Here is a 19,108-nt window from a genome sequence, read left to right on the forward strand (position 1 = left end):
CACATAACAAGAATAGCTTAAACCTAGTTTTTAACCTACTTCAAAAAAGGAGAAGGTTAACTGTGTGGCTATGGCATTAAAGAATATAGCCACTCCCTCTCTTCCCGTAGGTGTCGTAAGAGGCGACTAAGGAATAACACAGTTCCACTACCACCTTGGAAATTAAAAAGCCGACCGATGGCGGGATAAATATCCAACTACTGGCTTTGAAATACACAGGTCGAAGACGGGCAGCAGCGTCTTCGGTGCGAAAAAGCCAGCCCTGCGGTTACCAACCCGCTAAACTAACCTTTTTTTTTTTTTTTTTTTACGTGGGGAAAATCCATCATGGATACCCTCCAGCGCGGGGGCGCCAGAGGGTTATGTCAGACTCCTACTGCCACCACGTGTTAGCAGTCATCCGCCTGGGTGGGGCGAGAGGGGTCGCGCTAGCATTCGCCACCTCGCCTCAGCGGTAGGCCCGGACAAAGCTTCCGGGCCCCGGCATGATGGTGGGGTGGCCTCGCTCACAACAAGGCCACCCCTCAGACGTATGGGGTCGTGTCGTCCGGCCGGCCGAAGTCCCCCGACTATCGGCCGCCGACCCCACTATTACGAGGGGGGAGGAGGTGGGCAAACCGCCTTCTCCTTGCCCCCGTACGTCTGCGCCGGAGTGGGCCAGCAGAGGCGTCTTCCTCTCTGGCCCGCTCCGCGGTCTCCTTCTGCGTCATTACCTCTTCGCAGAAGGAGACCACCGCCTGCCACGATCTCTCGCTGTCAAGCATGGCCTTTACGATACTCGGCAGTGAGAGATCCCGTCCGAGAACCGCTGAAAGCGTGAGCGGCTGCGGTTCCCAAGTGGCGCACGCCTCCAGCGTGTGGAGCGCCGTATCTTCTGGCGCTCCACACTCGTGGCAGGCTGGAGTCGCCTCCCGTCTCGCGATTTGGTGCAGGTGCTTACCGAAGCACCCATGTCCGGAAAGCACCTGCACCAGACGGAAGGTCAGCGGCCCGAACCGCCGCCTCACCCACTTCGGAGGACCGGCTTCACTGCGTCCACCGTCCACTGCCCGGGGACTGGCGAAGCCAAGTCCTCCGTCCACCGCCGCAACAGGGTGTCCTGCGCCAGCCTCTGCATGCGTGTGAGCTCCTCCCACGTAGGAGACTCCCCCCGGGATCTCCTCGCCGCCACAAAATGATATGTTTCGGCGAGGATCTCCGCCTGCAGTTCCCAGGGGGGATCGCCGGCCAGCACGCACGCCGCCGTCCAGGACACCGTCCGGTAACCGCGTATCGCCCTCGTCGCGATGACCCGCTGCGGCCGTCGCAGCTGGATTTTGTTGGCGCGACCGAGGGCGTCCGCCCAGATGGGTGCCCCGTACATGGCCATACTCCGGATGACTCCAGAGTACAGCCGACGGCAATGGGCACTTGGACCACCCACGTTCGGCAGCAGCCTTCCCAGTGAGGCGGCGGCTTTCACGACTCTTGGGGCTAGCTCTGCAAAATGAGCCCCACCCGCTAAACTAACCTAACCTAACCTACCCAGCGTGGTGACTATAGGCAACACAAAATGGCGCGAACTTGTGGAAGCCTATGTCCAGCAGTGGACTGCGATAGGCTGAAGTGAAAAGATTCACACTCATCGTCCCCCAAGTATGTTGAAAATACTATACAGTGAGCCTGAACACACAACAGAAACAAATACAAACGCCCACCCACTACGACAATTATCTGTGTGGCTTATACTTACACCTCTTGTCATGAGCGAAGTTGAAATATGCAATTTTGTCCATATGACACATGTATTACAAAACATAAAACATATAGTTAAATTATAAAAAGAACTGTAATACATGCTGCATTATCACTAAACATAAATCTTCAAGGTGAAGAAAGTGATGGAAAAATCGTGTGTATGACTTAAACAATTATAAAGATATCGTTACATGATTATCGTTAAATGTGTTTACAATTTTGACAGAATCTTATCTGACATTCATTAAGCTTAACAAGAGCATAATAAAAAATAAAGTGACAATTATATTATTTAGGATGTCGAGCGCTGGCAAACAACTTTACTTCAACATTTTATCGATATCAATATTACATACCTAAGTTTAAAGTACCTAATCGTTCTCTTGTAGCGTGTCGAATCTGAAATACGCACTTTTTCATTTTTATTATTGTACTGAACAAAATTACTTCTGCTTGCAACCTGCATGCGACAATGTACAAAGCGATCCCCAATATATCTCCGATCGCTCAATAGTCCTCCCGATATAATTATATATATCTGTACTAATCGATCGTACGATGTTTAGATATTACGAAATACGCAAGCCGTGACTATCTCTTAAATGATAGCGATTGTGAGTAATGTTATCACGAGAGTCCAACATCGTTGCATACTAGATAGTCACAAACACGAGACGCAGTGACCCTGAAGAGATTTATAAATAGGTTTTGTAGACTAAAGTGATACAACGTGATGATAATAGTACTCTGTGATTTAAGACCTTGTAGAGTGATAAGGAATTTATGATGATTTTTTTTCTTATAAGGCCATTTTTGGTACAAGGAAGGTTTTATATATCCATATGTTATTGTATGTATATTCTTTATATGAATTTTACTGGTAATCAATTTTGCACACCTACAAACGTCTGCTCTTGTACGTCCTAAGGTTAGCTGGTAGAGAATGCTTTTAACATTAAGCCCGCCTTTTGTACAATTCTATAATGTATTGTGCAATAAAGTATTAATAAAAATAAATAAATAAATATGTGGTCTACATTATTTTTTTCCAATTATTTTGATGTTTCAAATTATTATTTAGCGTAGGTACCTGATTTTAGAGTTTTTATCTCAAGAAATCGGAGTCAACTGAAAAATGAAACTTTTATGACATTAAAAATATATCTATAGTTAGCATCGTAAGATTTTGCGATCATTCTGTTTGAGAAATTAACTCTTACATCTCCAATTTCATGCAGCATTATATAGGTACATAGACTTCTTCTGGTAAATAAATACCTGACTCGCTGAATCACTTGATACTATAAAAATAAACAAGAAATACAATGTAAAACTGATGCGATAACAATCGTTAAGATCTAAGATGGTCTTGAAATATATCTGACACGACGTTTCCAAGATACGCGCTTTTTACAATATTTTGTACAATGAAAGATATAATTTTTAACTGGAAAGATTATTTATTTTAATTTCTATGAAATACACATTTAGAATTTTATTTTTTATACAGATACAAAAATGTGTATCTATGTCAGCCGGTTGTTATTTAAAACACCGGTATAAAGTTTTGAGAACAGGCGACTCCGTGTATTTTAAAAGTAAAAATAAATAAACAGAACTTCTTGGTTCATTTCTTTAATTAATAAACGCATTTAATTAATATCGCATTCGTTGCAAAAAAAAAATCAAAATCTCTGACTCAATATCAGTTAAGAAATATAATAAAAAGTTAAAAGTATACAACTACATCAGATTTTGTTTCCTTATTACAGTGAATAAAAAAAAGTAGTAAAATATTTTCAATAGACGAGGATGACATTTAGCAGTCGGATCTCTAGATTGACGTTCTTGCCTAAACAATTAATATAAAAAAGGTATAATGTATAAATATTTGAAAAAAAAAAAAAATATAGCAAGTCTCATCTATACAAATAAATAAAATTGGAGTTTCTGTTTATGATATTAAATTAACAGCTTTTTACTAAATGCATGTGGATGTATACACGGTACATACACCAAAATAACAGTTTTTAAAATTTTTATCTGTCTGTCTGTATCTGTTTGTTCCGGCTAATCTCGGAAACGGTTGAACGGATTTCGACGGGACTTTTACTGACAGATAGATGATGTAATAAGGAGTAACTTAGGGTACGTTTATTTTAGAAATTTATTTATTTTATAACTCTGCGAACTGATCAATAACTTTTTTGTTAATTTCCACGCGGATGAAATCGCGGGCACAGCTAGTATATAATATAACGTATTTTATCATCAATTTAAATGGCAACAATCGTAAACTATGTAGGTAACAGAATTGCTCGCTTTGACAATCGAATTTTAATGACTAGACTTTTGCGACTAAAATTGCTACCTGTAAGCAGTGTCGTGAAACATAATAACTTCCATTACTTTTTTGTATATTGTTTCGGCTAAATTAAAGTTTGTATATGAATAAGCATTAATAGGTCTATATTTGGTGTGGGCATTATTTGCCTAAGCACAGTGGAGCAGCATGCCAGATTAAGCTGCAACCCTTCTCTTATATGGAAGTTAGTCCTTTGTCCTTCAGTAGGACGTTTACAGGCTAATTTAGTTAAGATTAAGTATTATTTAAAAAAGAAACATAACAAAGACGACATCACATGAAATTATTTTATAATACATTTCACCGCGTTCCGTTTATCGCGTAAATTATAAAATTACTGATAACTTCAATCAACTTTTATCTCTTTTAATGCAATCGATCACATTTAAACACGTGTTCGTGATAATGTATGTTTTCTAATACAATCTTATATTAATTAATTTACAGCATATTCAATATGCGACCTTGAAGACATGTGGTCACATTTATATTTCATCAAGATCTGATTACAACTTTTGGAGTAATCTTAATTTGATAATGTGTATTTACTCGACATTTTTTTTGTCTACCTACGTTGTATTACGTGTCGATATAATCGAAGTCGGTTTTTCTTCGTTTGCTTGCAAACACAATTATTCTATAGTACAGGCCTAAGAAAAATAACCCTAGTTAATCTTGAAGGAACCTTAAATATTGCGTGTGTATTTTTATGACTAACCTATATCTGAAGGAAATCGCTGATTTAGTGATGAGATCGCCTCTTGTGCATCTCTTATGTCATTTTTTTTAAAATTCGCCTAGTACATCTTAGTTGGTTTACAATAAAAATGATATAAAAAATAAGTAAACAAAAAATATATTCAATTATATTTTACTAATGGTTGAACGAAGTGAAGGGCTGTGATTAGATTTTCCCAATCGTAAAATGACGATAGTTTGTACTGAGTACTATCGCAATAGAAAAGCAACGAGGCGGTATAATTTCCAAATTACGTGCCTGCCGGATACCACGATGTAAAAGTTATAATACTCGAAAACGTTTTACCAGTACAACAAACAAGTACAAATTATAAAATTTGCACAATTCGAGAGATACTTTATCTACATAAGTGGTGATCTCTCAATTTGCCTTTTTGAACAAAATGTTGAAATGTTTCTACTGAGGACAAAAACCAATTTTATTCCTTTCAAATGAAGTAACAAGATATAATGTAAATTCCTTTGATAATTTTAATCTTATTGGTGGGTAAAACCATGAAATGGTGGCCATGACTAGTTTTGAAAATTACCCACCTGATATATGATGATGTTCCAAATAAATGCTGAGTTTTTCAAACAAAAATAACACTTAATCTTTTTATTTCAGTATGCAACGACAAGCTCACACACAACCGGAAGGGCCGCACAGTTATGACAGAAGATGAACGATACGAGGCCGTCAGACACTGCAGATACGTTGATGAGGTGAATAGATAATTTTTTACATCTATTTTTTTCTGTTTTCAAATTTAAATAACACAATTTTTTTTCAATAAAAATATAGACCTAAAAATGGAATGTCGTTGCAGTGTAAAAAATCTAACGCTGAATTGCACGAAAAGAAATTAAAATTTAAGTAGTGATTAAACTAATTTAATCGCAAGAATTGTATGAAATTCTTGTGATTAAATTAGTTTAATCTCTACTTAAATTTTAATTTTGTTTCGTGCAACTCGGCGTAAGCTGGTTTAATTTAACGAATATTTTGTTTCGTTTTCAAATTTAAGTAACAAAATCTCTTGTCTAGTTAAATTGTAGGTAAAAAAAAAAAAAATTAGTTCAAATGGAGAAACATTATGCTTATATGTGAATGTTAACCGTATGGAGAGATTTAGAAACACTTTAAAAAATCAAATAGATATGCCATCAATAGGTGGTGTTATTGATAAATATGGAGTTTTATGCGGTCATATAAACAGTGTGTTCAAGACTGTATTTATACCAAAAAAAATCTCTCCTAACTATTGTAAGTCATTCAATGATTGGGCGACTCCGGGAATCTATAAAAGTAGGCAAAAATTATATGATCTCTTAAACGAGAAATCGTATAATACAAACATTGTTTTTTGTAATTATATCAAAAAATATTCAAATTTTTTAAAACTTGTTTGTGCCGCGGCTAAGTCATTATTCATTAGAAATAAAATTAAGTCTAGTAAAAACAAAATTAAAATGACTTGGAATATTACAACTGCCAAAACTGGAAAATCAAAAGAACGTAATGGTGTCAGTGAACTTATCATTGACAATCAGTCTATTAAAGCGGTTAATCAGGTGGCAAACGCTTTGGAAAAACACTTTGTTGACATTCCACTTTCGAAAACTAAGGCGCTTATATCATCGCCCAAAGTCGCTGAATCGTTGCTTAAACAAAATGTAAATGCGTGCAAAGGTGATTTTATTTTTAAACCCATAGATGCTAATGAAATTGTTAAAACATTTAAAACTTTAGAAATTAAAAACACCGCCGACCTCTGGGGTATATCTGTTAAAATTATTTGTACAATTGTTGATATCATAGCACCCCACTTAGCGATTATATTTAATGAATGTATTATAAGTGGTGAGTTTCCTGATCTTATGAATAATAGTAAGAGTTATACCTTTGTTTAAGTCCGGTTGTCATACAGATCCAACAAATTACAGGCCCATTTCTATTCTACCTGCCTGTAGTAAAATATTTGGAAAAGTGATTCTCGATCAGCTTTTAAACCACTTCACAACAAATAATCTTTTACATATCAAGCAGTTCGGTTTCACTAAAGGACGCTCAACAACTGATGCCGGTGTTGAGCTTTTTACTTCGATAGTCAATGCTTGGAAGGAGTCGCGTGATGCTTTAGGTGTATTTTGTGATTTATCTAAGCCATTTGACTGTGTTCATCATAACACATTAATCAGGAAACTCAGTCACTATGGCATTAAAAATATCGCAATAAAATTTCTAAGTTCTTATCTTAGTGATAGAACTCAGAGGGTTGAAGTGAATGTTACTAAGTCGTCTGAGTCTCATACAGATGGGGGTCCCACAAGGCTCAATCCTTGCTCCATTCTTGTTCTTAATATACATAAACGACCTACCGTATTTAGTAGAGAAGAAGCATGAAATTGTATTGTTCGCTGATGATACTTCATTAATATTTAAATTAAGTAGACAAGAAACCAACTATGACGATGTAAACAATGCTCTCTCTGAACTGGTGCACTGGTTTGTTGTTAATAACTTACTTCTCAATAGTAAAAAAACTAATTGTATCAATTTTTCTGCTCCAAATGTAAAACAAATTGATATGCAATTAAAACTCAGTGGTGATAAATTGAACTTAGCTAACTCAACCGTCTTTCTAGGAATCACTATTGATTCAAAGTTGCAGTGGGGACCCCATATCAGTCAATTGACGGATAGACTGAGTTCTGCAGCGTACGTGGTTAAAAGAATAAGGTTATTAACAGATGTTGATACAGCTACACTCGCGTGCAACTGAATCGACTCAAGCCGTATATTGGTATAAAAGTTCGGTTTTTAGGAAAATGGCTTATCCGCTTTTCTTGTTTTCTTTTATTTGAAACCCTAATCTTTTCTCTTAAAAAATGCTATCCTAATGAGAAAAATCGGTTGAGTATTTATTAATAAAATTTAATTTGACAGAAATACATAAAAAATGAAGAAAAATGAAAACAACAACATAGTGAATAAAAAAATTATTTTTGATAAAAGTAAAGAAAATTAAAATTTTCAATACTTTGTGTTGCCTCCCCTAGCTTTTATAACGACTTGCATGCGATTTGTCATTGATTTTATCATTTTTTATAAAATCTTGAGGTATCGTATTCCATTCTTCCTCTAGTGCAGTTTTGAGCTCGACGATGCTTGATGGAGCCATATCTCTAACTCGCACCCTCCATTTGAGCTCGACCCATAAATGCTCAATGCAATTCAGATCAGGACTGAGGGCTGGCCACATCATCGTCTCAATTTGTACCTCTTGAAGAAACTGGCGATTAACACTTGCTGTATGGCACCGAGCATTATCATACATCAATAGAAAATCTTCTCCTATGTACCCTGCAAAGGGTACAACATGATTGAGGAGAATGTTTTCCACGTAGTTTTGAGCTGTTAGACCACCACTCCGACCACCACTAAGCACGAAAACAAGCTCGGTCTTCCCTTCATAAGATATTCCAGCCCACATCATGACTGAATCTGTGATGTAATACTGTTTCAGCGAAACAGCATTGCGAGAAGCGTTCCCCTGGACACCTGTATACTCGGTCTCTTCTGTCGTTGCCATGGAGACACATTCTGCTCTCGTCAGTGAACAGAATGGAGCTCCATTGCTCAATAGGCCAATCGAGGTGTTCACGAGCAAATTGAAGTCGGGCTTGACGGGCTATCTTTCTCAAAAAAGTCTACAACTGAAAATGTCGACGAAATTTAGAAACAATATGCTTCATTAATTAAAAATAGATACGTAAAAAATCTAGAAATACTAATAGAATAGGTTGTTATGTGCTGTAAAATTTTGCAGTTGTGCCGTAGTGTAACATAGTAACCGCCAAGCACAAATTAGCACCATACCTCTAATTTTGGCCTAAATATGAACATGATATTTAAGAGTTGTGTAAATGAAATAGAAGGCTTTGGGCTTCAGCGGATTTTGATCATAAAATTTGATTTAAGGTTTTTTTTATATTTCATAATTGTTTTAGCGTTTGTAAACAAGAAACATTTTAGATATAATAAATAGTTTAGATGTAATAAAAAGTCGAATTTGTTGATAAATACATCTATTTAGGTAAACAGACTTTCTTCAGCAAAGATAGAAGCACAGAAGTTTGACCGCAGAATAGCGATTACCTGGAAAAAGTACTGGACACATAAAGAAATATTCAAATCACACCTCTCGCTGCCCATCAATAAGGTGGTTATGAACTCAGCAATTTTATCATGTCTTACATATGGATGTCAAACTTGGGTATTTAATCACAATATTATGAGCGAAATCCAGACCACTCAAAGATGAATGGTGAGAAGTTACCCTGGCTTACATTTGAAGGGCAAAGTAAGAAATAGAGACATTCGCAGGAAAACTAAGGTAATAGACGTACTCATATTTTCCCTGCAAAGAAAGTGGAATTAGATAGGTCACGTCGCCTACCACAAAGACGATAGATGGACGCTAAAATCTATCAAGTGGCAAGGTCCACAGGGCACGAGAGCAAGAGGCAGGCCTTACGCTAGATGGGCGGATGAAATAGCGGACGGGGCGGTCGTTCATGGCTTGAGCTAGCTAGAGGCTTGGAAATCTTTAGATGAGGCTTTTACCCGAAAGGGTTCATACAATCTTAAATGACATTGTTTAATTTATTTATTTAGTTTTAGATGAAATTCTATGTAAAGTATTAATAATTAATTGTAATTTTGGTTTTTGTAAATTGAGGTAATGATTGATGTTATATTTTGTTTGTAATTAAATAAAGCTTTATTAATATTATAAAAATGAACGAAATGTGTTAACTCATAGTAAATGTAGATTAATCATATGTAATTATATTTCCCACAAAATTAACTATATTTTGTAATTGTAATTTCAAAAAAAATATTTCTGAAATATATATACATACATTTAATAAATACATGTAAATAACAATAACAAAATATAAACTTATCTCGCTAAAGATCTAAGTTCTAAGCAATACAATATGCAGAGGCAATAATACCTTTTTTTCGGTCGCAGGTGGTCCGGGACGCCCCTTGGGAGTACGACGAGGAGTTTCTCGAGAAGCACAAGATCGACTTCCTGGCACACGACGACATCCCCTACACGACGGAGGACTGTGAGGACACATACGCGATGATCAAGGCGAAGGACATGTTCGTGGCCACCGAGAGGACGGAGGGTAGGCAAATTTTTTTATTTTTTTATTTGTTTCACTATGACCCCAGTAGGTTAATAATAGACAAATTGTATTTATAGCCACTAGATGCGATGAATAAGGTGTCCAGAGCTCCTAGAGAGAGTCAGGGTATGGTTGGGAGCGCCCATCCGATGCTTTTGGACTTGCAGGTTTCCATAGGCTATACTTAATTCCTAACCCCTTTTTTATATGACGTTGACTGTCGGCTTAACAAGCGTACGATCCACCTGATTAGCTGTTACGACTGCATTACCAAAGCATCGCAAACTCATTGCCGATTCTACCTCCGACCTTCCCCAGGAGCTTGCTACCTCGCCACTGGAATACAACACTACTTGACGACAGTATTATTTAGTGGTTACCTTCTGTAAAGGTTCCTCGGTAATTCAACACAAAAATAATTTCTCAATTTGAACTAGTAAGTTCTAGGATTAGCGCGTACAACAAAATTTTCAGCTTTATAATTTATTTATTTATTTATTTAACAATTTATGTACACTAGGAAAGCAAAAGGAAATAGCTCTTATAAACAATGCTGGTACAAAGGCACTATATATAATATTAGTATAGATAATTCAAATAGTTTAAAAATGTATATCATGTTTAATGTGAAGCTACCACCGATTAGGAAAGTAGATTCTTTAAAGGTCCGGCAAGAAACTCCGCATTTAAAACAAACTGTCAATCATTACAAACTTGTCATGCCTTTGAATGTGTATATTTAGAAAGTTTACTCAGTAGACGACCAAGAGGTCCTATTTGGTATCGACTTGACCCGAAGCCGATTAGGGTTGACCGCAGTCATAATTAGTTAGACGCGACGAGTAAATATAGTGTTGGTATCATTTATTTTTCTGTAATGCTTATACTTATTAGGTAGACATTAAAGTAGGTAATTTTATCATTGTTATGGCGGCTCAAAATGTTAAAGGATGGAATTTCGAATATATTATGACATGAATGAATATATAGGCCATATAGGTGTTTGCCGTGGTCTGGGTGTTTGTGCAGTCCTTGTGGGTTTGCCCACCGTGCCTCGGAGAGCACGTTAAGCCGTCAGTCCCGGTTGTTATCATGTACACCTGATAGCGATCGTTACTCATAGTAGGGAATATATCCACCAACCCGCATTGGAGCAGCGTGGTGGATTAAGCTCTGATCCTTCTCCTACATGGGGAAAGAGGCCTATGCCCAGTAGTGGGATATTGCAGGCTGAAGCGGAATGAATATATGTACAATATTCCTTAATATGAATCGATTATAGAATTTATTTCGAATAATGCTGACTTGCTATACGACCTTTTCACTTTTCTTTTGGGTGTTTTTGCTAGTTTCATATGTTTTCGGATCTCCGATACAAGAGTAAATCCTAGTAGTAATTGAGTGTGAGCAGTCTAATCTTCACTAATAATATTGTAAATGGAAAAATTTGGGTGGATGGATGTTTGTTATTCTTTTACGGAACTGATTGTAATTCGATTTGGCATGTTGATAGATAACTGGAGATAAAGCGAAAGAATAACACATAGGCTAATTTTTATCCTTATATTCCTACGGGATCCGAAATTACGAGGACGAAACTGTGGGACATATCGTATAATATATTGTATTAAGTACTTATTAATTTTAATGACCGTATAATTGTTCCAGGTGTATCGACGTCTGATATCGTGGCGCGGATAGTCCGCGACTACGACATCTACGTGAGACGAAACCTCGCGCGAGGGTATTCAGCCAAGGAGCTAAACGTGTCCTTCCTTAACGAGAAGAAGTTCCGCCTGCAGAACAAGATGGACGAGCTCAAGGATAAGGGGAAGAAGGTGAGCAGCACTTATCTGAATTTAATCTGCCCGTAAAACTCCCACTTTTGGACAAAGATCTAGGAGATGGATTTTAGCTTAACTATCACGCTACTCCTATGTTGTTTAGTGTATAAGTTCCTTTCTAAAATTACCGAGAGTTGTCAAGAGATAATAACCGGGAAAGCTTTATGTGCTCTCTGCGCTACCCAGGCCAGAAATAAATATTTATGTAAGCGGGATTCGAATCCACGACTATCAGCCTTAATAGATATTTGGCGCTATTACTATTAATTAATATAATTATTAAAAATTATTTGTATATTCTGGAAAAAAAATTACCTGTAAAAAAATATCTTGTAGCTCATTAGTTACCTGAAATAAAGATTAATTTATTTTTTGACATCATTTCTGTTGCAAGTGGAACTTGCGACCTTGAACAAACCAGTCTAGACGAAGTCTTTAAATATTTAGACTGGTTATTGTAAGGCGGAAATAATAAAGAGATAATTCTTAGAAAAACACTTAAAATTAATTATGTAATATTATAATAATTATATTTGAAAATGTACTAAATTATATTTATAAAATATTATGTAGATATAAAGAATTCGTGTGTATGAATGTTTTTATTGTGTAACGTTATTTTTGTGTCGAAATGCTAAGGCCACCGATCAGATAAAAAAACGATTGTTAGAAAATTCACGTGCCTCAGATTACTAAACTACTGTACTGACCCAAAATCTGACAATTATATGAAGGAAATTCCTTAATCTGACGGTTTAAAAAAAATCTGCAAACACCCATCAAGCAAATCGGCCGATTATTTCAATTGCGAAAAGTGGTATGAAAATGTATTAGTAGCTATCGATTTCTCTCTATAAATAAGGCTTAGATATGTTTAAAAAAAAACGGAGGATTAATATTTTTTCGTTATCAGATACACGTAGTACAACATACAACCTTTTTTTAGGGTTCCGTACCTCTAAAGGAAAAAACGGAACCCTTATAGGATCACTTTGTTGTTTCTTTTTAGTATTTAATACGACACTCGAGTAAATCCACATTTACCTCCCATCTTAATCCCATAAACCTCCCAACGTGACGACGTCCATCAACATAACGTTATTCACTCGCAGGTGATGACGAACATCGGCGAGAAGCGAGTCGACATCCTGACGAAGTGGGAGGAGAAGTCCCGCGAGCTGATCGACGCGTTCCTGCTGCTGTTCGGGCCGGACGGGCGGCTGTCCAGCATCTGGAACGAGTCGAAGGGCAGGCTCATGCAGGCGCTCAGCCAGCCGCCCTCGCCGCGCGCCTCGCCGCCGCCCAGCGAGCTCGGCGACGCGGCCGACGAGCACAGGTACCTGCCCCCTCCGCCTCTACTGGTGTGGACTTCAATTCTATTTAAATATTTCTGTCGCCCTGAGGTGATTATGGTGCTGGTACTGTCAAAATCGGACCGTTTCCGGACTTATACACTTTCAGTAGGTACTTGTCATTGGCAAAATCATCGGCGAAAAGCTGATGGAGCCATAGTCTTTAAAGAAGAAAAAGATTATGGTGCTGATGATGATGATGATGATGATGATCGACATTTGTAACTTTTTTTACGTGGGGAAAATCCGTCATGGATCGGGGCGGGGGCGCCAGAGGGTTATGTCAGATTCCTACAGACTAAAAAACCACCACGTGTGAGCAGTCGTCCGCTTGGGTGGGGCGAGATGGGGTCGCGCTAGCATTCGCCACCTCACCCCGGCGGTAGGCCCAGACGAAACCTCCGGGCCCCGGCACAATGGTGGGGGTGGCCTCGCTCACAATAAGGCCACCCCTCAGACATGTGGGGTCGTGTCCCCCGACTATCGGCCGGCGACCCCACTATTACGAGGGGGGGAGAAGGTGGGCAAACTGTCTCCTTGCTCCCGTACGTCTGCGCCGGAGCGGGTCAGCGGGACGTCACTCTCCCTGGCCCGCTCCGTCATCACCTCTTCGCAGAAGTAGACCTGCGCCTGCCACGATCTCTCACTGTCGAGCATGGCTTGTACCTGCACCAGCCGTTTTCACTCCGGATGATTTGCTGCACGATCTTCCCATTTGGAGGCCTAAATGTGACATTTTTCCATATGTCTCTTCTGAACGTCCTTATAGCGTAGAAACTGGCTGCCTTGTTTTCGCTTTCCGTTCTGAAGTTTTGAAACGAAGATGCACTTCGCCTCTTTAATAGGCATTCGCGACTGATGTCCGTACCATCAAAGATGTCTTCTTATATTGGGAAGTTAATTGGCCTTGATTTCTGCTACCTGTGAACGGCGAAGCACGTCCAATTCCTTACACGATCCAACCAATGGATATTTAGAATATCGTGCAAGCATCTTAGTTGGAATCGGTCCTATATACGGATATGCTTGCGGTACGCAACCGACGCCTCTGATGCTATAAATTGCAAATGACAACGCCATACAGCATGAAATTTAAGTTTTCAATTTGAGATCGTGGGAACGCATGCTTTTAGACCTTAGCTTGCCGAAAGCTATTTATTTATAGTGTGAAGCTAGCTTATAGTATGGTTATTAACATAATAACAACAACATTCAAATATGAGCTGTTACATTACACGTTGTTACAAAATGCGTTGAAGAAACAAAGATTCACTGCTCGTTCCGCGTCGGTGATAGCTTGATAATATGTAGCCTATATGTTGATCCGACTTCTTAATAATATTCGTGCCAAATTCAAAGTAAATCCATGCAGTACTTTTTGAGTTTATCCCGGACATACATACAGACAAACAGACAAACATTCTAAAAACCATATTTTTGTCTTTGGTATCGATTGTAAATCACACACCAAGTTTTCTTTTAGAAAAATATTTAATGTACAGTTTTGTACATTGAATATTTGTGTTTAAAAATACTGAGCTGGGCTCAGTCACCCAGGTACTATAATATTTATGTGTATATTCTTATATAAGTAGTGGTGTGTATGATAGTATATTATATGTAGTATGTATATTGCATGATGTTATGAATATTATTTAATTAGGTTTTTATTTTCAAGAATCTGTATGATGTCTATATTACTGCACTCTCTTAGCCTGCTATGCAACATTAGTTCCACTACCACAGGTTGGCTGGAAGAGATCTCTCCTAGAGATAAGTCCACCGTTGATAACTAAATTTGTATACAAATAACTGTATTTTTTTTTAAAGTGCAATAAAGAATATAAATAAGCTACAGCTGCCGCACAGATTTAATGTCCATATCACATTTAGATTTTACTGTGCTTCCTAAGTACTTGAACACTTATAAAATATTGTACATTGTTGCAGGGGCTCAGCGTCCCCCCCACCCCCCAAGTCGCGACGCTGCGACACGCTGTGGGAGCAACAAGCAGGTAACTGGGTAATTATTTGTTTGTAGCTTTTTCTAGCTTTCGACTAAACACAACAAAACAAACACACGCTACTCGCCACACACATCGCTTGTTGTTATATATTTAATTTATTTATTACTTGCCTGATATTTGTAGAGTAATTTATTAAGTTAAATAATTGACGTAGTTGACATTTTTTAAAGTCTAATATTATGTTTATTACGTTACTTGAAGCTTTCTTTAGTGAATCGTAATATCTATACCTACATATAATAAAATGGTAGGAAAGTCAAAACTGTACATTGAATATTTTTTTTTAAAGAATACTTGGGGTGTGATCTACAATCGATACCGAAGCCAAAAATATACTTTCTAGAATTTTTGTCTGTTTGTCTGTATGTATGTCCGGGATAAACTCAAAAAGTACTACATGGATTTAATTCAAATTTGGCACCAATATTATTAAGAAGTCGGGTCAACATATAGAATAGAATCGTAATATCTATACATATTATAATAAAATGGTAGGAAAGTCAAAACTGTACATTGAATATTTTTAAACGGTTTTATTTAGCTCACCCCGTTTGTTTTATTTTTTATTTATTATTTATTCTTGGGTCAAATTTAGTAATTCAAATTTCACCCTCTTCCTGTCAACCGATTAATCTGAAATTTTGTATACACTTTGGATTTTGGTGACAATACAATTATGTTTATTCATTATCATTATAAATTCAAGATGGCCGCCGCTACAAAATGGCGGATAATTCATGTTTTATTAATCCCATCAATATGGGTATCAAATGAAAGGGCTCAACAAGCAGAATACAATATACTATAAAAAATTGAAATCCAAGATGGCGGCCGCTACAAAATGGCGGATAACGTAGGTTTTATCAATCCCATCAATATGGGTATCAAATGAAAGGGCTCAACAAGCAGAATACAATATACTATAAAAAATTGAAATACAAGATGGCGGCCGCTACAAAATGGCGGATAACGTAGGTTTTATCGATCCCATCAATATGGGTATCAAATGAAAGTGCTCAACCAGTATAATCAATGTACTATATAAAATTAAAATCCAAGATGGCGGCCTCTACAAAATGGCGGATAACTTAGGTTTTATCAATCCCATCAACATGGGTATCAAATGAAAGGTCTCAACAAGTAGAATACAATTTACTATGCAAAATTGAAATCTAAGCTGGCCACCGTTACCAAATGTCTGATAACAATTTTTTATCAATCCCACCAATATGGGTATCAAATAAAAGGGCTTGACAAGAAGAATACAGTGCACTATACAACCTCAATATTTAAGATGGGCCTTGCAATAATGAAGCACTAAATGAATTAAACAGAATGCGAAATAAAAACTAAAAACTAGAAAATAAAAATAGGTAAAAAAACTTTTTAAGTTAAACGGTTTTATGTTAAACATACATTGCAATGTTTAAGATAAATGTACTAAAAACCAAAAAATAATAAAATAGATACAGTCGTGGGAATTATAAACATATGCATAGACTAGACTAAAATAAAACCGTGGGGCACGTCAATTGTCTACAAATTATCGACTTAATGTGCGATAGAAGAATCGTTTAATTCGTCGTTAAAATAGGCAGTTGGCCCGCAGACGGTGAGGAAATTACTTACTATTTTCTTGCTCATGGAAATTCCAATAGTTATACACTCCATGTAAATAAAAGAGATGTTTCAACTAGTTTATCGTTGGACATTCACACTGCTGGCTGGCGAGGAATCGTTTCACTGCTCGTAGTTTGTCTTTAATCGACAAAACATATGATAAAAGTACTACTCGCTCACCACTATGAAACCCTAAAACTCGCTTATAATCGAGCTTGCTAGCTTGTTTCCACATTCTAGCCCTACTTATCACACGTCCATCGTTGTCGGTTGAACAACTGCCTAATTATAGTGTAACATTACAAAACAAACATTTTAATCAACGATTGTAGACAATTGACGTGCCCCACGGTTTTATTTTAGTCTAGTCTATGCATATGTTTATAATTCCCACGACTGTATCTATTTTATTATTTTTTGGTTTTTAGTACATTTATCTTAAACATTGCAATGTATGTTTAACATAAAACCGTTTAACTTAAAAAGTTTTTTTACCTATTTTTATTTTTAAAGAATACTTGGGGTGTGATCTACAATCGATACCGAAGCCAAAAATATACTTTCTAAAATTTTTGTCTGTTTGTCTGTATGTATGTCCGGGATAAACTCAAAAAGTACTACATGGATTTACTTCAAATTTGGCACCAATATTATTAAGAAGTGGGGTCAACATATAGACTACAAATTATCACGCTATCACCTACGGGGAACGAGCAGTGAACCTTTATTTCTTCAACGCATTCTGTAACAACGTGTAATCTAACGACGCATATTTGAATGTTGTTGTTATTATTTTAATAACCATGCTATAAGCTAGCTTCATACTATAAATAAAGACATTCTGTAGTATATTTAGTATCAGCATTGCACCCGTACGAAGTCGGGGCGGGTCGCTAGTATTAAAAATAAAATGATTTAAATTAGCATAACTGTGTGTCTTTGTTAAAATAATATATTTTTGTCGAAGTTAATTTGCGCTTATATATAATGTTTATTTAATACTTGTTAAATGGTCCAGTGAAAACGTAATCAATACAATATATGTATGTATATTCTATTTTTTGGAATAGTCTTAAATAGTAAACAAAATATGGCGTACTTCCGACCATAGACAATAGAGTTATATTGTAAGTATAGTAAAGTGACACAAAGAGCAAATGAATGAACAATATTAATAAGCAATAGACGAATATAAAATTTTATATTGATATTTAAAATGATAAATTGGTATTTGTTTTAAGTGAAATAAATAGTAAATGGAGTTTTACAAATGTCAAGTTTGATAAATGCGAAAAAAACGTGAATTACGATTGACAGGGGTTTGTTTACCAAATGAGACTCTTCCAAATAATTATGGTTGCTCGCAAACGAAAAAAACCGACTTCAGTTACATCGACGAGTAATACAACGTAGATCGACGAAAAAATAGTCAAGTAACTACGCGTTATCAAATATTACTCAAAAAGTATTTATCAGATCTCGATAAAATTTATATGTGACCACATAATAAACATCAGCTTTCGATTGAATTAAAAATTATCAAAAGCGTCAATTAAAAACGCATTATTAGATATAACTCGAAAAGTAGTTATTAGATCTCAAATAAATTTAAATGGGACCAATTGACACACACCACCTTTCGATTAAAAAAAAATTTGTCGAAATCGGTCCATGCGATCAAAAGTTCTGATGTAACGTACATAATAAAAAAAAAATACAGTCGAATTGAGAACCTCCTCCTTTTTTGGAATTCGGTTAAAAATATGCCATCATCCTCATATATTGGATATACATGGTTGATTCAAAACTTTTATTTAAATGTGTTGGATAATTTTAGGGTAAAGTTTACAGTATTGACAGGATGAACATTAGATGTTTGTCAGTTACAAAACCCACGAACATTTTGTGTTGGAAAATTGTTTTTCTTCTATTTTTTTTTTTCAATGTGTGTCAATTTTCCAATATTTTTAATACTTATTATCTATTCCGGACTAAGAGAAATCCAAAAAATCAAATATCATAAAAATTGGTCCAGCCGTTCTTGAGTTGTAAATGGTGTAACTAACACGACTTTGTTTTATATATAGATAATAATTAAATATTTCTAACAATTAACATTTAAGTATGTGCAATTAAATAATTAATAACAATTAATAACAACACTGTTTGTCGCATATGCACCTCTTGTAGTTAAATATAACACGTTATTTATTTTTTGTA

General features: G+C 36.6%; 1 protein-coding gene across 1 annotated transcript in view; it reads left to right on the forward strand.

Annotated features, from left to right (window-relative positions):
- Positions 1–19,108, forward strand: part of LOC123663555 (choline-phosphate cytidylyltransferase A-like) — a 36,956-nt gene that overhangs the window by 17,020 nt on the left and 828 nt on the right. Inside the window, exons 3-7 of the mRNA XM_045598230.1 lie at positions 5,469–5,566; positions 9,883–10,045; positions 11,714–11,883; positions 13,002–13,225; positions 15,192–15,256. Of these exons, the coding sequence (XP_045454186.1) occupies positions 5,469–5,566; positions 9,883–10,045; positions 11,714–11,883; positions 13,002–13,225; positions 15,192–15,256 (720 nt within the window). The remainder of the gene's footprint in view (positions 1–5,468; positions 5,567–9,882; positions 10,046–11,713; positions 11,884–13,001; positions 13,226–15,191; positions 15,257–19,108) is intronic.

This window comes from Melitaea cinxia, chromosome 2 (genome assembly GCF_905220565.1).
Source record: "Melitaea cinxia chromosome 2, ilMelCinx1.1, whole genome shotgun sequence".
Taxonomy (NCBI): Eukaryota; Metazoa; Arthropoda; class Insecta; order Lepidoptera; family Nymphalidae; genus Melitaea; species Melitaea cinxia.